Source organism: Lampetra fluviatilis, chromosome 19 (assembly GCF_964198595.1).
Source record: "Lampetra fluviatilis chromosome 19, kcLamFluv1.1, whole genome shotgun sequence".
Classification (NCBI taxonomy): domain Eukaryota; kingdom Metazoa; phylum Chordata; class Hyperoartia; order Petromyzontiformes; family Petromyzontidae; genus Lampetra; species Lampetra fluviatilis.
In genome coordinates, this window is record NC_136293.1 from 13,031,068 (window position 1) to 13,057,517 (window position 26,450).

The 26,450-nt window shown below is 44.4% G+C and overlaps 1 protein-coding gene across 1 annotated transcript in view; it reads left to right on the forward strand.

Moving 5' to 3' along the window:
- LOC144937698 (AF4/FMR2 family member 4-like) overlaps window positions 1-24,710 on the forward strand; it is a 62,950-nt gene extending 38,240 nt beyond the window's left edge. The window contains exons 12-22 of the mRNA XM_078865125.1: window positions 2,573-2,667; window positions 3,559-3,630; window positions 5,616-5,871; window positions 7,074-7,183; window positions 7,760-7,823; window positions 8,890-9,026; window positions 10,235-10,306; window positions 11,787-11,880; window positions 13,983-14,023; window positions 15,387-15,613; window positions 16,728-24,710. Of these exons, the coding sequence (XP_078721251.1) occupies window positions 2,573-2,667; window positions 3,559-3,630; window positions 5,616-5,871; window positions 7,074-7,183; window positions 7,760-7,823; window positions 8,890-9,026; window positions 10,235-10,306; window positions 11,787-11,880; window positions 13,983-14,023; window positions 15,387-15,613; window positions 16,728-16,849 (1,290 nt within the window). The 3' untranslated portion in view covers window positions 16,850-24,710. The remainder of the gene's footprint in view (window positions 1-2,572; window positions 2,668-3,558; window positions 3,631-5,615; window positions 5,872-7,073; window positions 7,184-7,759; window positions 7,824-8,889; window positions 9,027-10,234; window positions 10,307-11,786; window positions 11,881-13,982; window positions 14,024-15,386; window positions 15,614-16,727) is intronic.
- The last annotated feature ends 1,740 nt before the right edge of the window (window positions 24,711-26,450 follow it).

Below are 26,450 nucleotides of genomic sequence, written 5' to 3' on the forward strand. Positions count from 1 at the left end.
GCAGTGCGGATTACATTGTTACTCACCTCCATATGTAAATAGACGCACGCCGTATTATTTATAATGCTCCGTAACCTACTGTGCTAATTAATTACGTTTAATCTAATGTTAAACCAATAATTGCAATGATGCGTAATATTGTCAACATAAAACCTGGTGCCTTTTGCATTGCCTTGTTTGTACGCAAAACATTTGGCTGCCGGGTTAAAAATTAACAAATGAATTTAACATGAGTTCGATGTTCCATTACATGGGTGCGCATGTACCTAAATCCTCCAGCCCGTGATGTTAATTGATTAACTCGCCTGTTGGTTGTTAAAGACCCCTGGCCATGTTTGTCAGTGCAATTAAGGGGCCGCGCTTCGCATTAACATTTCCAGCAGACAGATCCGGCGTTTTGTCTCGGCCCGTAGCCGTGCACTGCCGGTGCACGCAATTTCCCATCGGTGTGTACAATGAATGCGCGGTGCTGGAGAGAAATTATAAAAAACTACTTAGGCACCATGAACATGAACTCATAGCATAGATGCATTATCTGCGTTATCGATCTTGGTCGACAAACGGAGCTTACCCGACGCTTTCACTTGCACCGTCGATATGGGGTCACAAGCAAGGCGCCACTGCACCCGAGCATTCAGATGAGGCAAGGCCAGGACTTCCACGTGCTCATTGTGGACGATTGTCGTGGATTTCTGCTTTGTTCTCGTGGGAAGGATCGAGCTATTTCTTTCATTTGTTGGCCACCGCTTTACTTTAGACTTTTGCAAGGGTGCACTTCAAATATCTCTTAACAAAATAAATAAGCAGATAATGCACCTCCCACACATCGGTCCCTGCAAAGTCTTTCTTTACAATTACTGTCAGCCACATGGACTTTTGGGGGTGCATAATTTCAGCAATTTTAATTCAATACTAGCAGTTGCAACTCTGTCTCATCAGCAGTCATGCTTAGTTGATAGCTGGCTCACTTGAATATTACCAATCCATGTGCACAGTGTGCCAAGGAAATGTTTGAAAAGTTCAGGCGTGGTACAAGCCTGTGAGCATTGTTTATGTTAGTGGCTGCTTCCACATGGAAAGAAATGATTCGCAACATCCACTCTCCTCCCCCACAGCGATATGGCGAATTTAATTGATTATTTTTTACAACACATTTTTTTTATCATGGCAGTGAACAGCAGCGTCATGAGTGACACAAACTCATTACACGCATACACACATAAAAACATTGATATCTACTTTTTGTGTCATCCATCTCTACTTTCCGTGTTATTTTTCACGACTGTGGTCGAGAGAACAAGACACACAGGCACACACACAAACAAAGAGTACTGCTTGGGTTATTGCCGGCAAACACTACACCTTGGTGTAAAGGCATTGGATGCGGCAGTGGTGAGTGTGAGCGGGGCAGTGTAGATGCAGTGAGGGCTGCCAGCCAGTGAGGAATGTGAGCTCTGGCTACTCGTGGTTGACCCTCGGGAGACATGGCCGACCAGTGTGTGCCAACATTCCTGCACCCAGCCCCTCGCAATGTGGCGCAACCTTCTGACCAACTCATTGGCTGTGGCGTTTAATTATTTATATTTGCCATGTCAACTCCAATAGGTTCGCATTGATCTGAAATGAGTGAACGAATAAGGAGTTTGTGTTGTGATGGTTTAAAAAAAAAAGTGATTTCCCCCCTCCCCCCCTAATTTGCAAACGCATTGCACATTTAATGCAGCTGGGCTTAGGGAAAGTTGTGTCCAAGCGAGGTGACAGAATTCTTGCTTATGTAAAATTACTGCTTTGGAAACCAACAGCATGTGACTTACTAATGAATACGAAATAAGCAGTATTTTTTTTCGTGGGCAAATGTAGCGTTGTTCGTTATCTATCATGGGTGTGTCGAACTTCCACGAGATGACACACTATGCAGTGGACGGCGTGAAATGTGAGCCAGTCGGTGTGCTATTTATAAAATGCTAAAATGACACCCAGAGGTAACCCATCACTCTTGCCCTACTGTCAGTTTGAAATGAAAATGGAGTGTGAAATAAATAGAACACTCTGTCCAAACTTTGTATCATGACTAATCCTGTACAGTATTGCAGCAATGCATATCTGTTTTGAAGCGATGTACAGATAGTGCTTTTATCTAAGTCGGCGATGATAAAAGTGGGCCATGTTGTTCACCAAGGGCATGTGGTGAAGTGCGCTCAGTGGTTTAGGGTGATTCTGGTAAGAATGCCTCTGTGGTTTAGTTCAGGGGTCGGAAACCTACGGCTCCAGAGCCGCATGCGGCGCTTTAAGGACTGCTTTGTGACCTTACTTATTTAAGGACCGTCACATTAACATGCATTGCGGCTCTTGAATTGTTGAGTTTTATTACCGAATTTGTTATTGTTGCCAACCGCTGGTTTAGTTAGACTGAGCTTGTGCTGTTTGGCAAGGGTCTGCGGTAAATGCGTGCAACGTGGGGGTTGGGTAAGCGTTCGTGGTAAGGAGTGCTCATATTCGGTTCGGTAACGATGTGTTTCCCAGTGGTTTGGTAAGGGTATGGCTGTAAGTGTTTACCCGTGTGGTTCACCAGGGCGACAGCGAGGACATTCACAGCGAGAGGAAGAGGGGGAAGGTGGAGAAGGACGCTACGCCACACTCTGCGCACAAGGCAGCCGCCACCAAAGAGTGAGTTGTCGCAGCTGCTGTGCGGGGCATGGTACAGTCACTGCACCACGGCTTTCCCATTGCCCCCCCCCCCCCCCCGGTAATGCTCAGCAGCACCTGCAGTTGTCCTCTTCAGAGGTTTACAGAGGTGCTAGAAGGGGAGGTGAGAGAAGGCCTTGTAAACATTTAAATGCAGAATCCTTTAAATGTAATTAAAGCCTTTTATTTATTTAACAGACTTTAAATTCTCCGGTAAAACAACATTGTTTTGTATGCAGTAATCGGAAGTTAGAATTTGAGTGAAGATTGGAAAATTATTTATTTATTAAAGCCTCGTTGACACTTTTTGAGGACTGAGATGGTTGCAAATTAGTTTGTTTCGCATGTCGAATTAAACTGGTAAACCATCGAAAAAAGTTTACACTCAAATCTATACAAATAAGTCATTGGGCGTATTTATTGTACTGCCATTCACTGGCCCACTTGGCCCTATTGAGAGTTTTGTGTACACAAGTTGTATTTGCTTTAAGTAAAAAGATAGCATTGGACATGAGTCAGCAGTCAGTGGTGTATTATTTGTTCACAAGGGTAGAGAGCAGCATCTTATGGGCTGTTGAAGAATTGCAGAGTGATTTTGCCAACAAACCACCACCTAGTTTTCTGAACACTACGTAAAATAATTTACTTTATTTAACTTCTGAATTTAGCGTACGCTTTGGCACTCTCTCTGTTGTTAGCATGCTCATTCCTCGCGAGTGACAGCCCTTAACATCGTAGTGTTCTGCTGTGACTGATGGGCAGCAGAGCCTGGCGTCGTCGTACCGACATTACCCAGTGACCGCATCGCACCCCTCCCCCCCCATCCTAACTTCTCGCCCTTTGCCTCTCTGTCGCTCTCACTTGCACTCGCAGCGATCGCAAAAAGATCAAGGTCAAGACAGAGACCCCATCTCATTCCAGCTACAAGCCCCCTGTCAACAAGGAGTAAGTCGAACGTGCAAACACACGGTGCACTCAACGGGGCTCCCAAGAGCAAGTCCGCAGCTGCTGCTGCTGCTGCCGCCGCGTAGCCCGGGTCACGTAGAGGCGGGTGCCAGGCCAAGGCTGCTGGCGGGTCCCGCCAGAGCCTCTGCAAACACGACGAAGCTGAAGGAAGGGTCGGCCCGGTGCGCGCTCGGCTCCTCCGCCGACAAGACGGCGGAAGGCTTCGTCGTGTCAGCGGACTAACTAAATTGCTTGTTGTCCTCCTCCCCCCCCCCCCTGCCCCGCACCTACCGATTGGCACGGTTAGCTACGTACGGTTCGAAAGAAGTTCAACATTTACACGTGTCAACACACAATGGTCGGGTCACTGTTATTCGCCCCCCCCCCCCCCCCCACAGACGCGTCACTGCGTAGTTTTAAAAATGCCTCAATTTATTTTATTCTTTAGGTGGCGTTTGACCACATGGCTTGATAATAAATGCCATTGGGAGTCTCTGCCGATTTCTGCCGTTTGGTTTGCCGGGTTCTCTTCTGAAAGTTGATATATTCGTGTATGTTTTACACAAATGTTAAAATAGCGATTTACTTAGATTTACTGTATGTACTTATCGCTGTCTATTAAACTACCAAGTGATGCCTTGCTGCAGTTTTCACTTATTGATCAACCTAAATGGAGAGAGTGTGTGTGTTTGGCAAGTATTCAATCAGAGGAAAATGGGGCACGTAATAATTGTTAGTTATTTACTGATGTAAAATTCAGTCGAACATTACCCACAACACTGCAATGTCAGCAAGAGCATCCTTTGAAGACGCTGTTATAGGAGGTCACATGACTGGTGCGACTGTTCTTTTCTGACTATTTAGTCATGGTTAGTTCTGTTGTCGCCAACTAAAAATGCCATTTTTATATCTGTTTTATACGCTCTAGCAACATTTTTCTAAAATTCATTACCATTTTAAGTCTGGAAAATTTGATTATACCTCAATACAATCAATAAAAAATAAATCCAAACACAACCGGACGCATACGTAAAACAACAAAAGGAACATTTCAATATCCATATATATCAGCCTTATACAGAACCTATATAAAACCAAAATAAAATCAATCCTCATTTATTTTTTCCAAAATGTTCTTGGCAATTTGGAAAAAAAAATCTTCCTTGTTAGCTAATGCATGAGTGCATCTGCATTTAGTATTTTCCAAAGTGTTAGGTTGTTAGGTTTCTGTTTGTGAAACCAGTAAATACCCTCACTTGTTCAGTGCACTGATTAGCTGAGCGCTCAGGATTTATCCATCTAAACACTGCGCCGCTCATAAAAGTGAGTCAGGCAGAACCGGTTAACTGGGATTATGGTAATTTATTTTCACGAGTACCCTTAATGAAATGGGAAAGGTCTCCTCCACGCATGGCGTGGCTCCAAGGAGCATGTGTTAAACCAGAGCAAAGTGACACTTGCCACATGACATTAAACCCGAACTAGACGAATGGAGCCTTTAATCATGCCGGTTCGTCGTTCAGTCCCTGCCCGGCCACAGCGCCGTTACGTGGACGCTTGCGAGTGGCGTGCGGGAACACGCGCGTGACTGCGCTGCCGACCTGTTTGCCTGCCTTTGCGCGAGGCTGTGTCTCACGGTTCAGATGTCAAGCGGCTCAAAGGAGGAATGAGCTTGTTGGCATAGATCTCGTTGGATCACGTAAAACCATAAAAGCTGAACTTTAAGAGCGATGCACCTCGAAGCAAAGCACTCGCAAAGGGCCCTGCAAGCAGCCCCCAGGCAAAAATGGCCAGAAATGGGCACTGAAATCATAGATTACTCGGATTATTTGTAATGTACATTCAGATTACCAATTCACCGTGTCTCCTGCAATTTACATACAAATTACCAATTTGAGGTGTGCAACATGGCAATTACAAATGCCATCTCGTTGATGACATGTGCTCGCGTCCCTTCCATGCTACCCCCCCCCACTCCCGCCCAGGTCGGGCAAGCACACGGTGGATAATAAGAAGAAGGTCGCCCCGCCAGCGTCGCCGCTCTCCAAGTCGACGGCTGCGCCTGAGCGCAAGCGGCGCAACAGCGAGAGCAGCACGTCGAGCCGCGTGTCGACCGTGAGCGAGGCCGGCAAGTCGAGCAAGAAAGGGAATCCAGCGGGAGGCGCCGCTGCCTCCCAGTCCTCGGGCAAACACCGCAAACTGGATGGCAAGACGGCAGGCAGCGCCAAAATGGCGAACCGGGTACGGCTCCGCACTGTGACCGAGCGTCGCGCGCCGCCATGCCTACAGATCGGACGGCACTCACGGGGGACTACTTCCTCCTGCTGCTGTTGATTCTAAACTAAATTCATTTTATTTTTCCAGGTAAGGCCCACTGAGCTGTATAGCGCTTCTTCAGAGGCGACCTAGCTACAAATGATACCTCAACGAAGTGGCTTATCGTGTGGGAAGTTATAGCCGCCAAATACTCTAAACGCACGTTTCTAAATGTGGAGGGAGAAACCGGAGGACCCGGATAAAAATCCACGCAACCACGGGGTAACCATGCAAACTCCAAATATACAGGCGTCAGGGTTGGGATCTAACCCATGAGCTGTGTACCAGGCGAGGTAGTTAACATCTCGCCACTCCGGCGACTGGGTGCCACTGCACCGAGGCCAGGAAGCCTTCATCGCATTGATCGGCACTGTGCGTGCACTGCTGGCTTTCATCGTAATTTGGAAATATGAGTTGATGTCAAGAATACTGTTGAAATATAGAAAGTCAAATGACCTGTGTCCTGGAGAAAGTGGTGGGGTAGGTAGCCAACTGGCTTAGGAGGTTAGGATGGTATCACAAGAGCATTGAGCCAGCACTGTTGAGACGTTGGGTACAAATTCTGGGCATCCGCACAGGATTAAACTCCATTGCAGAAAGTTGATGGTCTCCGCCCAATCACTCACAACTGCACAAACTGTCAATAAATGTGGTCTTTCATATAATTGTAATTATACATCACTGTGTGATTGGCATGTGATTAACTTTTCTTTGAAGGACACGTAAAGAGTATGCCCTGATTATAGATACATTCCTCTTGAAGTGATATCAGAATGTAGTTCTTTTGGAACTGATCTCTGACGCATGGTACCATGCTGTAAGACTTATGAATCAAAATCCCGTCACTTCGTGGCAAGGTGCACAAGTTATATAGTGGTAGGTGGGGGAAAAGTTATGGGAATTTCTAATGCAATGAATAAGTCCATTCAAAGAAGCACAAAGTAGTGCTCATTTAACCATAATGCATTGACATTGCCGAGACAAGTGTCAACTGAAGGACAGCGTGGATTTTTTCTCACGATTCCTTGGTGAGACACTTGCCAACTCCCAAACATGATTGGTCCGCTTGTTGTAGTCGCGCCAGGCTGCTGGAGCTTCACGCCCGTGGCTGTGTGTGTGTGTTTTAGGAGGAAAGCGTCGCGGACGACAGACAGGTGTCCGAGGCCCTCTTCACCAAGCCTGGTCTGTGCGCCGTCTCTCCCACCCTACTGAGGCCCCGGCTTGTGTTCGACGACAAGTGAGTGCGCGCTATTTCAGTGTGTGGGCGTGGCGTTTTAAGCCTGGGTTGAGGGTGCCGATCCCGCGCACAACCCAGATGTGTTTAGGAAACCTGAGTAGCGGTGGCTCTTAGATGATGATAAATAGCCACGGTCAAGAGGTCGTATTTGCCAGTGCTGCTGATGCCATCACATCTTGCCATTGATTTCTTTCGTCAAATCGGCAACTGTTGCACAGTTGACATCTGACCTTGGAGGTTTACTTTTAGACCATCCAACCATCTGGCTTTAGGTACACGTACAAAACACAGTGCAGGACCCTGCTGAGAGAGTCCTGCGTATCATCAAGCCTTTCTTTGATAAATAAATTACATTATTATCATCATCCATTTCCCCTTTGGTTGGCAACCTCTGGTTTGCCCGAACTAATGTCTTCCGTTATATATCGGGGTCAGGAAAACAAATTTGCGACGGACATGAGTTGGAATGCTCCTGATGTCGCCTGCTATGCATCCGTGTCTTCAATGCTCGTACACGCTCCCCTTTGTTCACTGCTTGCCCCGCTCTCTATTCCACGTGAACTGTCGTGTGCTCAGACCCCAGTCGGTGGATTTCCACATGCAAGAGGCCAAGAAGCTGAAACACATGGCAGATGGCATGGTAAGGCTGCGTCCAGCACAGAAATACCATTCTAGCAATGGTGTTGAACCTCAAAAAGTTGGAAATAATCACTGCCCTGAAGGACCATTACTCAAAATTGTTATCTTGGTCAAAATAATATAAACATATATTGCACATATGATGGTAAGAAACTACATTACTGTAATTACATCTTTGATTGATTTGACATTGTTAGGACCCATGCCCTCAGCATTACTGCAATCATTTAACATTCCTATACAACGTGCACAATTTTTTCCATTTCCTATGACTGAAACTATATGCATACTTAAAAAAGTGGGCCTTTTTGCAAGCCAGTTTCAATGAACTTCCTCATCTAACTTATGCAACTACATTAGCAGAAGTGTCGCGTCAATTCAAAGGCTGCAAAGTCACCTCTGCCCTGTGTGGTCAGTAGCAGCACTGTACACGGCCGTGTAATTGAATGTATAGTGTGCGTCAGAAGCCAGGAACCGTGCATCTATACAGAAAATCATAGCAGATGCTCGCTCTCTACACCGTTTATTTGGACACGCATCTCAGTCCATTTGACACGGGGTGCCTGAACATTCCTCAACACATCCACGTTGATCTTGGCGCACTCGGCTCGCATTTTCGACGAGGGCAGCGCCAATATCGTTCTGGTTCCTGGCCTTTTGCCGCACCCTTCCAGTAACGAGTTTACGTTTCTCTCTCAACGGCCCTTCTCAGCAACGGGCCCCTGCAGAGGTGCAGGGCGATCCATTTATAGAGTCCCTGCTCACTTCTCGTGACTCTTACTTCTCAACACGTGATTTAATTGTTGTGAAAGCGACGGCGCCATATTTGACGGTGGTGAAATATCTCGTAAGTGAATTAGAGATTGGTAGTCTGAGACATGTGGAGGTGATGGAAATTATGTAGGTTTTTTTAATTCTCTTCTACAATTTATTCACGTAATTTTAGTGGGTATCTATAACCTGGTGCCATTGTGAAGTACAAATAAAACGACCGTGCCATGTTGCTGTATTTGTCTGTATTGTATTGATTCTGATTCTAAATATTGTGTTGCTGCCACCACTCGCAGTCGGACAAGCTGGGAAAGGCGATCAACTACACAGACGCAGGCCTCTCCTTCATCGAGTGCGGCAACGCCATGGAGCAGAACCCTCTCGAGGCCAAGTCCCCGTACACCATGTACTCGGAGACCACCGACCTCGTCAAGTGAGTTTTGCCGCCATGCTGCCCCGGCTCCGGCCATCGACAGTAAGGACCACCGGCAGGCCACTGGGCGACCCACGAGAAGCGCAGCCTCTAACCCCTTGTTGATAATAATTTACACTTGGCTTGTAAGGCGCCTTCCACCGATGTCTCAAGGCCTCTTGAAGATTTACATCCAACGTTTGAGGTGGCCCGGTAGCTCAGAGGTCAGAGCACTCGGCTGGCACTGCTGAGTACCCGGCGACTTTGAATCCATGCATTTGCCGGTGATTAAAGTGTCGTGAGTTGATGGTCTCAACCTAGTTATGAATCACTGCACGACAAAAAAAATCCTTATCGCATTTCACGTACGTTCTGCATTTAATGGAGCCAAATTCCATCTCGGAGAATATTACATTTCAATTTCACTCTCCTGTGGTGAACGTTCATTTCAAATGCAGCGCATGAGGAAAAGTTCTGCCCTCTACCGCGTGGACCAGCAGGGGTCTCAGAGGTAGCTCCGTGATATCTACTTTCATCAGCTGTTTTCAAATTAACGCGAAGAAGGGTTGCACTGATCTGCGAGAATTTCGAATGGATACTTTGCGTCTCTTGACATTGTACAATTTGTTGAATATAATACATTCGAATTTATACGTTTTCTAAATTTGCATCTCAAGATGTTGTACACTGGGAGAACATGTACATCATAAGATTTTGGGGAGGATACATTTTATTGTTAGGGAGAATTGGAATTTGAGGAGAGTATAGATGGAAGAGGACTTCTAATATAAGTCACTTGAATAGCCATCGACAGAGAAGATGAAAGGCTTAAGCTTGAACAGGGAGACAGTCCCCCCCCCCCAGCGAATAACCAGAGAGAGGACATTCTAGACCAGCAGCAGAACCACCGGAACCAACCTCCCATTGAGCCAGGCTATCTGGGGATTTTGATCAGTGTCCTGGTTGCTGAAACAAAGGGTATGTTAACCTTCAGGATTGTTCTTTTCTATTTAGTCTAACATAAAAATGGAAACAAGGAACACACAACTGTTTAATATATTTTCACTACCAGCAAATATATGAAAGAACTGCATCATTAACAGGTGAATAAAATGTGCCGTCAAGCACTCACGTGTGCTTGTTCAGTGTTTGAGTTGAATACCTTAAAAGTTTCAAGCATGAACAGAGCCAACACGCGGTTAAGTAAAGGCGCTTCTTTGATACGGCAGGTACGCCATGAAGTTGAAAAGCCACTCTGCTCCAGATTCGACCCCGGCCGACAAAAAGCTTGGGGTGTTCAGGTACTCACTCAATGCACTCCTTAAATAACCGCTGTATGCTCGTTAAACTATGTACACGTGCTCATGCCACACTAACAACGCTGTTGGTTTTAAAAGTCTCCCCCTGTGCATACTTCCCACAACGCTGACGGTGCGGGTCTCTACTCTTTCCAGGAACATTTGGCCTCAAATGTTTCCACATTGGCCAGTCGTATGGAAAGTGTCTTGTGGCATGTCCGACAGCCTGTGGAAATCTGTGGCTCGGTTGTTAGCGCCACTGCGTTACAAACATGGCTACGTGGGTTTGATTTGCTGGCCATGAATAACATCAGTGGTATCGGAACCTTGGCATCTAAAAAGCTGGCTAAAGCCTGAAATTAGTATATTTAGCAGTTTGTGAACATCAGCACTTGAGAGACAGGCAACCAAGTGTGGCGTTGCCCACATCTACCCGCTTGTGCCATTGTCATCCTTAATCATGTATCCTATTCGTCAGTGATGAGGGCTAAATCCATTTTCACCACGTATCTCTAGCTAGTATTACCGCCTCATTCGATCTCACCCCCTGTATTCAAGATTTCCTACTCCATCTTTGCATCTGGCTCTGTCTGCATCTTCATTTGCTCCCGTTTCCTTCTGCTTGTGTGTGTGTGTAGCATCGCTAAGTTTGGGATTCTGTTCTTGTAATGTTTCCGAGCCACTGTAGTCTCCTTTCCTTAACTTTGTCTAATAAGTTGTCCATCCAGAATTGGTCCCCACTAGCAGCAGTCAGAATAACAATGCAGAAGGTCAATTGATTCTGACTTCCTGGATGGAGTGTGACGTTGACTTTCTGGATCCTGTCCTGATGATGTTTGACAATTTCAAACTCCGCTTCATATATCTAAATCTTGACTTAAAGCTTTCGTGACTGCAGGAATTCATATTCTTTGGGTCTTTCGGTAAAGTTACGTAGATAGGTTCAAAGAAAATAACCAGAAACTACGACGTTTCAATCGCAACACAAGCGGTCGTCATCAGGAAAAGGGGGTTAGCTTCTAAAGGCAGTTGCCTCCCACCACTGCCATTCACATTCGCTGCCCCGCCCATGCTGCTGACACTTGGGCTACCCCCATTTCAAACCTTTATAAACAGTTTGCCTTTAGAAGCTAGCCCCCTTTTCCTGATGACGAACGCTTGTGTTGCGATTGAAACATCGTAGTTTTTTGTTATTTTCTTTGAACCTATCTACGTGACTTTACTGAAAGACCCAAAGAATATTCATGTATCTAATTTCTACATTTGGTTGTGAGGATTGCTCGTCATCTTACCGGTGAGCTGAAACAATTATTGACACGATAAGCGCCTCTACACGTGACAATTTGTTTGGCCGTGTCGGGTGGTGTAGGGTTCCTAATGGCAGATTTGCTGAGGTCATTAAATGGTCTAACCTAAAAATATTATTACGAATCATATTGGTTGCAAAAACCGACGTGTTAAGTTTGTAATTTCTCCGTGACAGCCTCCGCTGCCTGGCGCTGCTCTACCTGAGGATGTTCAAGCTGAAAAAGGACAGCGCCATGAAATATTCCAAGTCTCTCCTGGAGCATTTCAAGGTATTGCCAGTTGTTGGCATTGTTAAGTGTTTCATCATGACGATAATTGTCACGTAAATCACATTGAACGTGGAAATATGGATGCTTGTAATTACTTAGAAAGGAGGGACGATATATATTGTGTTAGAGGATTGATGTTTGAAATGAAGTTGCCATGATATGGCGAAGCTATGATCAATTGTACAATGTAAGGGCCACGATAATTGTATTGCTTTTTGCACTATATCGTCAGTGTTTGTTGTTAATCATTTAATTTTACTTAACATGTCTTACTTCCCGACAAAATATATTCACAAAATTACTGAATAATCACAATTCTATATAAATAGCCATTATTCATCAAGTGAATGCTTTGCGAAAAAAATTAATTGAGCCATTAACAGCATGGCAATTTTAAGATTTAATTTTTGTAATTCAAGTAATGTATTTTTCGTGTGACAACAGCAAATGTTACAGATGTCAGAGTTCTAAAGATTAGAATAGTAATGCTAGGCTAATTTTGAGTGAACTGCCGTTGAACAACATTACAGGATTTTATTTATTCATCATAGACGTACAGCACATTACAGTGAAGATGTGATTTACAATATTACGTGAAACTGATATGAACTGAAACTGATTACTATTCGTATTGTATCGTGAAAAGTTCTATCGCGGCAACTATTGTGAAACCCCAAACACAAGTGGACTTGAGCGGGGCCATGTCACCAACAGAGATGGCAAACTGGATGCATCTGTCAGTAGGGAATGCTCACAAGGGAATGACCAAAGTGCAGATGGAGAAATTAAATGAGAGCACAGTTGGGAGTCAAATGGATTGCATCTGTGCAGGTTGAGTGTTTTCGCCATCATCTAACAGCGGATTGAGAGTGGACGAAAACGTAAATGATGGCAGCTATGTTAGTGACCTAATTTAATAAGTCAGATTTATATTGCATGGCAAGACTTGTAGTCCATATGCCCCCTTGTGCCTAACACACGATGAACACATGAATACATTTAAATACCCAGAACAAGTATGTGACGAAAGAGAAGAGAAAAACAAATCTGATATAAATAAACGTAAAGAGTGAGCAGCTGAAATTCCCGCTACAGAGAACGGGGGGAGGGCGGGGGGCGGACAGATGGCTGGGCCATATGGTCAGCAATGAAAGGCAGCGAATTCTCCAAAAAGCCTCTCCGCTGCTCAGCACGGAATCCGAAACTCCGGCCCGCCGGCCTTGATGCAAGTGCAGCTGAATTGGCGTGTTCACGCAAAGCGTTGGGACAGGTCGGGCTAAATGACAGGTTAGCGTGTGGATTAATCATGTGCTGTAATGGAGAATGGTGCACAGTGGGGCTAGCGCATAAACAGCAGCCCGCCGTTCACGCTGGTGTGTGCTCGCAAGCGCCGAGTGCGTTAAATAAATAAATAACACCAGATGGCTCCTTTATGCAAGGGGTGATTTGAATATGGTAAGCGAGGCTGCCTTTTGCAAACACGGGCGGCCTCTGAGGTCGAAGACCCCCATTTTGAGGTTGGCCGAGAGACTTTGTGAAAACTATAAAGGCAGATTTACATTTTGTGTAAGATTGGATGCCAAATGACGAAAAAAGTGACTACCATCATGGTAGTTTATGATTCACACAAGTACTGCTGCCATCCCAAGAGGTCCATTGTTGCTAAACGGCACACATGCCATTACACAACATGCCACACCAACATTCCTGCATGTCAGAGACTTTTTAAAATTGTGCTTTAGGATTTTGGCACATTTTCACTACCGACATCCAAAAAACTTAAACTGCACCAACATTTTTTTAACTTTGATTAACTGGCAGTCACTCATTCTATTTGATTCGTAGTGCGTCAATATTTATGAGCGCTGAGCGCCATGAGTCTTACTTAGGCGCACTGCAAGCGTGATTAGAGAAGTTGTTAATGCTGTGGGGTTTTTTTTGACTAATGGTTATTCGTTCATAATTAGATTTTTTTTTGCTTAGATTGCAAAAGAAGCTCGTACGGAATATTGGTCGTAGAAACCTAACGTGTAAAATTAATGGTTTTTAGTGTCTACTGCCGACATTGCAAGGTGTGTTTGTGCTTTGTGTTTCTTTTTCAGAATGCCTCAAAGATGTCGCAGACACCACCTTGGACCGGAAGGTATGTCTATACGTCTTTATATGTGTACACACAAGTGAACTCACAAGTAAACACGTGTCTCAGGACATACCCCATGCACTCCATGTACTGAGACACAAGTAAACACACGGATTTGCATGAGCCCAACAGGTTTTGGCTTTGAGAGTAGTTCCTCACACATTATTTGCTGGTTAACTATTATTTTTATTTCAAGGTCAGAGTTTGCTAAATATGATGGTGATAAAATATATTGGTAATTGTGCCTTTACACCAGTGCAGCAGCCTCATTTTTATATTTCTAACTGAAATCCTGTAATCACAACTAATAAATCAATCTTCTATTACAATTGGATGACATAGACACAGTCATTTGGTTTATGCTGCAACAACTTGATGTGCTATGAAAATCCAGTTCATAGACATTGGTCTGTTCTCAGTTTGTTTAATCTTACCAGCCAATGTCCACGTGCTTAAACACATCTATAAAAAAAATTCTTATAACGTTTCAATTTTGCTCGTGCTGCTTGGACAAGCTTTATAAACACACTTTAAACAATGTTTAAAAAAAAAAATTAAGCATCTTAATCGCCGCACTTGGACATGGGAGGAGAGAGTGACCCAAACCTTCGGAGGGGCGGGGGGGGGGAGAGGGCAGCTTTGTGCATTGTAAGACTGTGCCACAGTCTAGCCCTGAACACTTGCACAAAAACGGACAAAGATCCAACCCACATACAGCCCTGCTGCAGGCTGTTGGGGCAAGTGCTATATTCGCGAGCGCATATTAAGGCAGGTACGGCACACAAGGGGGTCGTGTGGCCTGCACCACATCTGGCCGCCTTTGTCTCCCCAGTGCTGATGTTTACACATCGCACCAGGTACTTGTTTAAGACTTAGTCGACCTAAGACTGGTTTTAGATTTTCGCCTCCAGTGTCAACCGTGGCAGGGAATCAAATGCGGGTTCTGGGTTAGTAGCGCACGGCGCTAACTGTTGCACCGCCACTCCCCGCTGGTGCACACACACATGCACCTGGATACAAACACATCCCATCATAAAACTTTACCCAAAATAACGGTGACTTTATTTTGTTTTAACTTGCAACATTGTTTATTAATGTTTAAAAGTTGAGTAAATGTGGTTTATTTGTGTATAAAATTACATTTTCACATTGTCATAGCACAAGACATTGCCCATAATTTGCCAGATTGTTTAAAAATTGCTTCTTTTGTAGAAGAGGCCAACAATTGGAAAAAACACTTGGACTCATTAACACCTGTGTCACCAACCGCATAACACAACGCATCATAACAAAGGTATATTTATTAACCACTGCTCCATCGCATCGCCCCATACGTACACTCGCACTCTGGCACGCGCACATGCAGGGGCAACGGCACGCCGTCTCCCATGTCTCCCACGCCGTCGCCGGCGGGCTCGGTGGGCTCGCAGGGCAGTGCCAACACGGCGGCGCCGTCCTCGTCACCCGTGGCCACGGTCACCATCCCGCAGCGCATCCACCAGATGGCGGCGAGCCACGTGAACATCACCAACCACTTCCTGTACGGCTACGACCACTGGGAGCAGGCCGAGCTGCTGGCCAAGGAGAACCACGGTACGTGGGCGGTGGCGCGTTCGCCGCTAGTTACAGAGGCTCGCCGTTTGATTCCGGCAGGCCGCCCTGGTTGTTACTGCAGATGTATCGACTGTAAAATACGTCTTCCGGTTCATATTGGACACTGCCGTCCACCGACATCTATTTGAAATCAGTAGGCCGTTGTGTGCCAGTGTCATGGTCCATATATTATAAATAAATAAAAATTGCCGGAGAAAATTACTCTTCGGATTACACATAGCAATCATCCTCGACTGGCAAACGAATGCCCATTTGTAGCCCAAGTACTGGGTCACCTTGTGCCGTACGGGGACAGCCGTTGCCACTGGGGGTGCCGTTTCAAATGTAAGTCTCTTATCACGTGGAAAGCGCTTCGAGACGTCCCGGCGTTAAGGGTGCTTTCTTTATCAAATACAAATCATTATTACAGATTACATGCTCAACGTGCCTCTCCCAGTCACCGTCGGGTGTCTTAGCAGTTCATCTGACCGCTTCTGCTCGTCCATGTAAAGGGTAGTGTTTGTCAGCACTGAACGTTTACCTGGGGGCTGTTGTATAGAGGTGTGGGTGAATTTATTGGATGGCTAATGCCTTGCATGCTGAATTAAAGAGAAGCCCATGGGCACTGTTATTGGTATACAATTCATGTATAGCTTTAGCTGAATAATGTTTCCTGTGCTAAAGGGTTCGTGGTTCAATTGCCCATTGCACTGTGGCACAGTTTTTTTTCTAATCTTAAAAAAACCAGATGGGATTTACCAACATTAACGATTAGAACTTGATTGAGCATGTGTGTTTGTGTGGTTATTCTAACCGCTATTGTGTGTAATTAGAAGGGTAGGGAAATGCTTAACATCACTGCATTATTATGCGGGCCCATCTAGGTTCTATTCATGGCCATGCACAACAGGAGCAATTGATAAATAAACCTTGTATGGGTCTCCCCTCGAGACAGCGCTGGGGAGTAAAGTGAGCGCCTGGACTCTGGGCGCTGCTGTGACCACCCATTTGTGTACCATGCATGCCTTGAAAATGCCTACTTATAACATCACTTGCTCCGACTGTATGTCTAAACAATTATCCGTTGTCTCTGTGTGTGCGCACTCCCCCGCAGAGTTCTTCCGTGACCTGGACCAGCTGATGGGGGCACTGACTCTCAACAGCAGCATGACGGAGCTGGTGCGCTACACTCGCCAAGGACTCCACTGGCTTCGCTTTGAGGGGCAACTGCTGTGATGTGCAGTGAACCGAGGAGGGGAAGGGGGAGAGCCAGGGACTGCCACGATGGAATGCGACGAAGCTTTACCGGCTTTAATTCCGGCCACCGCCTGAGCCTTTCACGACCGCCACAAGACGGGTCATGCAGACAGTCCCGCATCGATTGACAATTTTTATCGTCTGTGACCGTTTGGAAGGTTCAACCTCTCGGGGAGTTGAGATCAAGCTTCTTCAGTGGCATGCTTCTTAATGACATCGTGCAAACGTTTTTTTTTTAAGACGGCAAGCAGCACCCCCCCCCCACCCAACCTTCTGGCTGCATTTTTTGACAGCACATCACACCAAGGGCGATCAGTTGCCTTTGAGTAAACTTTGTGACGGTTTGGAGAACGCAGAATGCCGGGCCTGCGAGGGAACCAGCCGCCCTCCTGACTTGCCTGTTGGTCGAAGAGCAAGCCCCCCCCCCCCTCGGCTGCGCGTACGGCAGCAGTGCAAACTCATATTTTGTAATTAATTTAACGTATTTATTCATGTACGTCTTTAGTTTGATGCACAGCTCACAATTACTGTGCACGTGAACTGCCATGACTGTCTGCTTCTCGGTGTGTCTGCTTCTCTTGTAAGTGATTATAGGATGTTAGGTTTTTTGGGGGTCAATGACAAGAATTTGCTGTCATTTGAAAGGTGAGCGTGTTTTTGCTAATCTTTCAAAAGTTGCATTTCTTGCTCTAATTGATTACCTATTTGTCCTTTCACTCCCCCCTTTAATCGTGAGTAATATATTAATCAGACATGCCTAAAACTTCCACTTAAAAGCATTATGGGGAAAACACTTCAAACGTCGGTGGTCAATGCATGATTGTGAGTCATTTTATACACAATTACAAACAAAACGTCTTGGCTAACATTTAACATACGTTTTTTTCATTTTTCTCTGGCAGATCAATGTTGTTTGTGCAGACTGCTGTTATTTTCACAAATGTTGTTCCAATGTCACACCGTTATATGGCGAGTCCTTCCAGTTGGTACTATTTGGAATTTTATGGAAAAAAATTACATTTAACCAACTGTTACAAACTTTATTTCGCTCATCGATTTTATAAATTATTTGTCAAGGAAATCCAAGGTCCCATTTTTATATTTTCATGTTTTTTTCCCATCGCACATTGGTTGGCGTATAAGCATCCATTTGATCAGTTAGTGTTAGATATATTTTTTAGGGTTTCTTTGTTAGAGGATGGAATGTTCAAGGTTGGAAGGCACTGGGGGCTGTTGACAACAATTTATGTTGTCGATGAATCCTTGTGTAAAACACCACAGGAATTAATTATTGGTTGTATGTTTTATCATTCGTGGGCCCATTAATCTATTCTGTGGTAACATTGAAAACAGTTCAATATTTTGCATCTTCCTATATATTACTCTTTGGTTCTTTTGGTAAAGTCACGTAGAAAGAAAATAAATTAAATAATAGAATACGACGTTTCCTATATATTGTTCTCCATTGTATGACAATTAAGCTCTATTTTCATTATTCAAAGCTTGTCTTGATGTTTGGCTGAAACACTAACATAAAACTTAACACAAAAGCCAAAGAGGACAGTGCAGAGATTTTCTGTCCAGGAATTATAATTGGCTTGAGTTTGTCATTTTTTCCCACATTTTTTCATTTCCTGTTCCTTGTGGCAGCTTGGTGTAGTGAGTCCGCCAGAATAGATCTTCAGTTTTGTGTTTCCTAAAATTAACGAAATCCCCATCCTGTTATACACAAATTAAATGTCTGTGGATCATGTCAGTTTGAAATTTAAAAGTGCCACAGTGAGAAGAGTGAACAAGTTTTGATTTAAAAAAGACCCAGCAATAATTGTCGTATTGAGTGAGAGCCCATATGGAAGAATGGACATTCCTTCGCCCTCATTATACATTGGTGATTCACTGACTGCAGCAGAGCGAGGCACCAAATAGAATACAGATGTGGCAAATTTACTTGAGCATAACCGTGCTGAATAGAGTTTTCAGTGGGTACATTTCCCGCTTGCGAAGTGCTTGAAGGGAAGATTGTTTGCACGGTGACCGCGAGACGTTGGAAGGTTAAACCCTGAGTGCCCTGCCTTGTGGCTCGAATTTTATTTCTGCAATAATATCTCAATGTTCTAGAACAGGTTCAATAGTTTGAATTTACTTTTACAATACTGGAAAATGTGGATATCACCTTTGGTATTATAGTCACTTGGGTACAGCACAAAAGGAGTGTTTGCAATGTCAATTTTGATTATGTTACTTGGAAATGGGAAACCCTTTAACACGTTTTGACTGTACCTGTTCTAATTTAAAATATACATTTTTTTTTCCTCTCTCAAACCTGGCAAGATGCTGAAAACAATACAAAGAGTCGTTTGTCGTTTAACTTGAACTCTGAAGTGACTTTCCCATTCTGATTTTTCCAATGTTGCAAAACACTAATCTGGATACATGCGAGTGCGAGTGAGTCTAGCACATTGTGGATATAGATTTTTTTTCCAGCTGTAATGATGTGAAAGGATTATTGCACATTCATTATAAATGCTTCACTTGATTAATTCTGCTGGAGATGTATCCAAGCTCCAACTCTGAACACTGGTTTTGATGTGTACGTTGTGGTGTAGCGGTCACAGATCTGAGCATTATTCTTGATAACATTTCCTTGAGCTTGGTGGAAATGTGTGGCTTGCCAAAGATGTATAGGACACGGTGCTCACACTTATCCCAAGCGCTAAGAACTCTGGGAAACGTAGCTTGCAATGTGGTGACCCATTAGCGTGTTGCTGTCGTTTGGAAAGCTGAGCATCTCACCCCTTTGTCTCGCACAGCCACCATGACCCAATTTGCAAATTAAGCACATGTGGAGCGTTGCTTTGTATGTGTGTGTAATTTCTCTGGTTTATGGCATCACCACGGCACCATCTTATTTGGCCAGAGTGGCGAGTGAATCGTCACAGCGTTGTTGATTCTGGCACGGCAATGTTTCCAAGCTTCTCTTGCCTCTTCAGATCTTGACTCATAATTCATTTGGAGCGTTTCCTCGCCAATTTTATGACATTTATATTTTAATTTTTTTCGTGTCACTTGTAGATTACTTTTAGTGTTCTTGGTTACATCTCAGGAGTGACCATCACTGAGTGCCCACGTGCTAAGGATACCTACCTAACCCCTGAACCAAGGAGGCCAGCCCTGCTGATTCAATTCAGTGTATACGTGTTTCAAATGCCCAGGCCACACGAGTCACGCTACATAAAACTGCCCATTTGCAAACTTCGCAAAGAGCAGTGCATGAATGAACACTGCTCTTCTTGTTAGCCCAGAATCACTGATTTCCACAATTTATTCTCAATGTTTGTGTACAGCACCGGTACCTAGTAATGGTCATTGCGGAGTATTAACTATTCGTGGGTAAGAAATTCAATTAAAAGTATATACAAGTATAAGTATAGATATAACGTATATACACAAATATATGTATTTAAGTGTGTGTGTATATATATTTTTAAATGCAGTGATACGTTGCCTGTGCAAGCAGTACAAGTACTGTAATTTATTCAGCTGTCAAATAATGCAAGGACACGTGACTGACGTGACGCTCCACCAACCACTGAGCTCTCGAGCCCGTCTTACGGCGTTAGAATGTCTCTCATTGCAGTACTCCACGCTCGCCTTGTCTCTTTGCATCTTCCCTTCTAATGTTTGTATTTTTTTTACCTCCCGATAAACTTATAGGATGATTTTTTAAGTGTCATTTTTTGTTGTTGTTGCAATTTTATTTAGTCCACCGGTGTAAATGTGAAAGTTAATTTTTTTATTTTTAAACAGGCCTTTTTTAAAGATAATTTGCAATCACTATCATGAGCATTGCTCGCTTTGGTTTAACACAGTGGTCTCATGGAGCCCCCGGATTGTGCAGGGAATGCAGAACTTGTAAGTGCAAACCAGAACCATAGTTTCGACCGTCTCTGGAAGAACAATGTGTTTTTTACGATGACATTTTGAAGCGTGAAAAGATTTCAACATTTGCTCGCATTATATCAACGGCACAAAAATCCTCACAAATAGAATCGCTTTTAGAGTGTTCTTTTTACACCGATGAAAATAATACGAGTGTTTAATCTCGACCAACGTTGCACGACTTTTGAAACGATAGCTCTGCTCAAGTCTGCCCTCTGAGACCACCGTTTTGTTGACGTGGATGTGTATGTTACATTTATTTCACATAAACTACAGTTAAATCTTCATTTTTGGAGCTTTCGTGACTGCAGGAATTATTATTTGGTTCTTTCGGTTAAGTCACGTCTAAAGATAACCGAAAGAACCAAAGAATAAAACTACAGTTACTTTGGCATGCAACACTTTTGCATCCTTTTTTACTGGGTCGGGAGTGTACCGTCACTTTTTGTATTTAACCGTGTGCGCCGTCTTTGTGTTTGTATTACGCCGAAGTATTTTTGGGACCAATGTTAGCGTCGATCATCGTGCGTCCAAAGTTGAACGCTGCATGTGAAAGTGGCAATAGTTGTAAATAATGTGTTCATGCTGCCTGGCAGTGCTCGATTAACTAATACACCGTAGGCGTGATACACTGTAATCATCGTGCCCATAATAATTCAGTCTCGGTTCTGTGAATTCATCTTATCGGATGCATTTACAGAATCGTTAACTGTCGTAAGAGTCCAAAGTATGGAGGGATACTATGTACAACTAAAACGCTTGACGTCTGATAAATTTATGTTCAAGGTTGAAATCTTGTACACGAATCAACAATTGCCCCTGTTTGCAGGTCGCTGGAGCAAACGTCAGGTAAAGCTGATCAGTGGAAATCTTGTGACCAGTTAGTGTCTTCCTCCACCTCCGCCAACCTGCCTGGCGTGGGTGAAAGCTCAATAAATGCCGCCGCTTCAGGGCCTCTGACTGCACTGACGACGCATGTATGCAGGGTAACCCGTTACCTTGAAATACCATGGAACTAATGTTGATCCATGATGTTTGGATGCATGTAAGTTTTGTATGAGATAAGTGTGTTGCTTCCATTACGAGATTAATTTGAATACCCGAAGTGGGTGGTGGAGTCGGTGGTGGAGTCGTAGTAAACTTGTTTGAGTTGAGGGAACACAATTTTTAAAATTAGTTTGCCCCCGTCTAAGTTAATAGTTTTACTGCAGTGTTACTCATTTTATGAGTTTGCATTGAACACATAAAAATCAAGGAGTGTACATGTTAAGTTATTGTATTTAACCAGGCGAAAACTTTGTTGAACCAGGTGAGACCAGGATGGTCTGGTTTGCAAGTGACCTGAGTATACGTATGTGCCCAACAGCTCTACGTGTCTACTGCATCAGCCAAGACGAGAACACGGAACCCGCCCTATTGCGATACGAAACCTGCTTTCCATTGCCGAGGTCAAATTTGGTTGGCCCTTGTGGGACGCAGCGATGTTTCCGGCACCAGTTGTGGTCCTCTCACAGAGTGAAAGTACTTGCAGCAGGGGACGACGTCTCATGTCCATCATTGTCGAGGGGTCGCGGGTTTTTTTTAAAGGTCCTTCTGGCGCGGATTGCTTTCGCGTTTGTGATGAGCTCGCGGGTAATAGATGAACAGGCCATATTTTACAGTGTATTCACGCCTCTGGCTGCAGATATGGAGCCGAGTAAAGACAGCCTTTGCACAGTTCACTTTCAAGATGCACAACACTGTAAAGCAAAGCAATTGGTGGTTGTCGTGCTTGTTTTTGGAGACAATGTTATGCAACATCTGCAATTTTAAGCAATTTCAGTGACAACACAAATTGCCACTGGGAGGTGAAAATTTCATAAGCTTATGATGGGAGCCATATCATCCATCATTTATGCAAAGCTATTATTTTTTGTTACGTTCCTTGGCATTGGGAGAACGCCATGCTACAGGCCATTGGACGTCGTGTTTTGTTTTTATATCGGCGTTGCACATTCATGAAATAATCGTGTACTGTGGGAAGGTTTGCAAAGGGGCTTGCTGTGTGTCTTGCATCACGAGCCCTGCCAGGGATGCACACTTTGACGATGGCCGCGAACTCACGCGTCTGCTACAGGCCGTGACGTTGGGTCAACCTTGTCCCATTTCTCATCTGCCAGTGGGCCCACACGTCGGTTTGGTGTTTCCAGAAACACATCTATTGTCTACGTGTACAGTTTCCATTTAATAGCGTCCCATGTTTTCATGTTTTAGCACTGGTGCAGATAAGTTTCTAGAGCGTATACGAGCTATTATTAGAATACCCATGCAGTCGACCTTTGAATACTTTCTTGCAAAAATTATTTTGCTGCTACTTTTGATTGGTGATATGGCCTTCTCTGATGCCAGTGCTTTGCAGCAGCCGTCTTGATTAATTCGTCCGAATTCTAACATTGGTTTCAGACATTGTTTCATATGCTTGTTGTTATTCATATTGTTCATGTTTGGTACTTCTAATGCAGACGATGTTTTGAGATAGTGCGTTAATGACGGGCATGCATTTAACGTTTAGTTCTGTCTCGTATGTGCGCGTGTGCGTAGTTGTAGATGTAAGGAAAGCTTGCTGTTTATTTATGGGTATTTATAATCGTGCTTTAGGCTGGGCAGAGTAGGTTTGTTACCAGTGTGCGATAATCAGTTATTTATTACGGGCCTGCGGCAGACTGCCGGATTCGCCATTTTAAATAATTTGTACGTGGAATTTTACAAAAGAGGTGATTTTATAAAACTATGGTCAGTGTGTGTGTGCATGTGAGTGTATGTCATTGTTCAAGTGATGACTTCTCCTTTGTGTGCAAGTGTGGAGACTCCACATTCGATCGACTCACATTTAAGATGTTGCTTGTAAGATTGCTACAAATACAGAGCTCTTCCAATACGTGTGGGTGGGATGGCCCTCTACGCAGTGTAGAGAAGGGCGCCCTGGGACAATCCCCATGAACTGCATCTGCTAAAGCTGTATCACGACCTCTTGGTCCTTCAACGCTGTCCTATGAACACATCTCGCTTTTCGTGCAGTCATGATTTTTTTTTACACGCAAATGTAATATTTTTACGTTTTTTTTTGTAATAGCCATGTTCCTAAAATGTGTACAGATGAACTACACAGCAGTTGCAGCTGTCACGCATCTTATGAAATATTTGAACTTGTCTGATGCAAAGGATGAGCAAAGACCCGATCCCAAAATGTGCAGTCGCTTCTTGTGTGCCAGTTATCTTACAGGGTTTGTAGTCGACGAATGTGTACAGTGGGTGATGGGTTCACCGATGGATTGTGACCTTTTAAAACGAGTTTTCAAAACATATTCTGCCTGTCCGGGAAAGCACAGGGTTTGTTTTATTTTAATTTAGTTTAAACTGTAAAAAAATGCTTTGTTTAAATGACTAACTATTTGTTGTATTTAGCAAAAAAAAGTATATGTTATGGCTGTTGTTCAAGTCACTGCTGTAATAATATTTGAAGTGTAAAAAATGCCCAAGTAAAGCGAGTTGCTGTAAAGACCATTTTCTACCGAACAGAATCGTCTAAGTGTGGTCTCGACAAGTACACGTGTCAATCTGCTCTGTTCTTCTGAAAATGGTACAGTGTCCTCTTTAGAAAGCTTTTAATACTTAAACCAGCATCATTCTCGTCACGAACTACAGCTGTGTTTTGTTGGCGTCGATTTCTAAAATGGGCAGGCTGTCCACTGCATCGGGAAACGGTGGTTTTAGCTTCAAGGAAATGATCGGTTTTACAGCAACTGTCGTATCCGTGTGTGCAAGTAGGAGAGCTAATATCCATGTATATGCTTCATATATGTGATTTTTTTATTACTGTCTGTTCATTTCCCATTAATTCATTAAATGCTTTCTTGTCCAACTATTCTGTTCGATTTATGATTTAAGAGAACGGTGATAATCTTGGTTGGCTTCACTTGGCGTGTAAAACATTAAATCTACAATTAAATTTTTGACACATTGAACCCTGAAGTCCTTGCGTTTGTATTGCAATGTGACGAAAGCATCCAAAGTGTCAAATCTTCACTTATACATCTAGGCAGCGCTCCACCCGCTCGTCTGATTAAAGTGGAATTATTCACGAAAATCACATTGCGTGTTATTGATTGCAAGACAGCTTTGTTCCTGCCCACATTGTCCTGTATTATCATGGCCACGCTACTCATTGCAGCCAACTCAATCCTTGCACGGTCCAAGCGAGCATTTTTCACCTGATTGCTTTCGTCTGCAGTACACCGCCTGGAGCGTGTGTGCAGTTCGCAAATACAATAAACATGCGGCTCTCACATGAGCGTGACGGATCTGTAATTGCAGATTGTCGACTGGGCAGAAACGAGTCGAGCAGTGGGAAGGGAGGGGGCTCGGGGAATGTTAACAACGATGTCTCTTCACATTTGCAGTCTACAGAGACGAGGGGACGTTTTGGTAACTAAACTCAGTGTGTTCCCAATTTCATTTGTTTTGCTTTCATAAGCACACTGTCTTCGCATGCAACAAAGGTTCTGAAAACCTGTAGGGTTGATCTCCTCGTTATGTGCCCAATGGAAGCCCTTTGGCACCAACTCTCCATCCTGTCTGATCTTGAGTTTATTTCACTGCATGTGGCGCCTTCCTTCAAGTCATCAAGCAGAAGTATTTTTTTCTGCCTCTTGGCGTCTTTCCCAACGTCCTTTTTATCGCCACTTCCTTTAACCAGTTTTTGCCTCCGAGTGTGGCCAATCCACATCTTGGATTCATCAGACTACAGCATTTTAACAGCATCGCACGAGCAACCGGAACATATCTATCCTCATTTTTATCCTCCAAGACATTTGCTTACAATAATTTCTCCTACTGATACAAATGGAAACTCCGTGCTATTGTAATGTGTAATTTAGCGAGCCTGCTTAAATAATCCACACTGTGTTTCCATTTATATCGGCACAATTTGTATCCACAATACATTAGACACAGGACATTAACGTGATCCAGTGGGACTTGGACACCTGAGCTCTGCCCAATATCCGTGGATTCATCAAACACGTTGTTAGTTTGTCACTCATTCTCCTTTTCAGTCGAAGTACACCGATTACAACACCCCTCTCGTTTTAGGCGCCGTGACATGTGACTCGTCCTCACCCCACTGCACGGTGGGCAAGGCACGGGTTGTTGACTGCCACGGTAGACAAGGCACAGGTTGTTGACTGCCACGGTAGACAAGGCACGGGTTGTTGACTGCCACCGTAGACAGGGCACGGGTTGTTGACTGCCACGGTAGACAGGGCACGGGTTGTTGACTGCCACGGTAGACAAGGCACGGGTTGTTGACTGCCACGGTAGACAGGGCACGGGTTGTTGACTGCCACGGGAGGCAGGGCACGGGTTGTTGACTGCCACGGTAGACAAGGCACGGGTTGTTGACTGCCACGGTAGACAGGGCACGGGTTGTTGACTGCCACGGTAGACAGAGCACGGGTTGTTGACTGCCACGGTAGACAAGGCACGGGTTGTTGACTGCCACGGTAGACAGGGCACGGGTTGTTGACTGCCACGGTAGACAAGGCACGGGTTGTTGACTGCCACGGTAGACAGAGCACGGGTTGTTGACTGCCACGGTAGACAA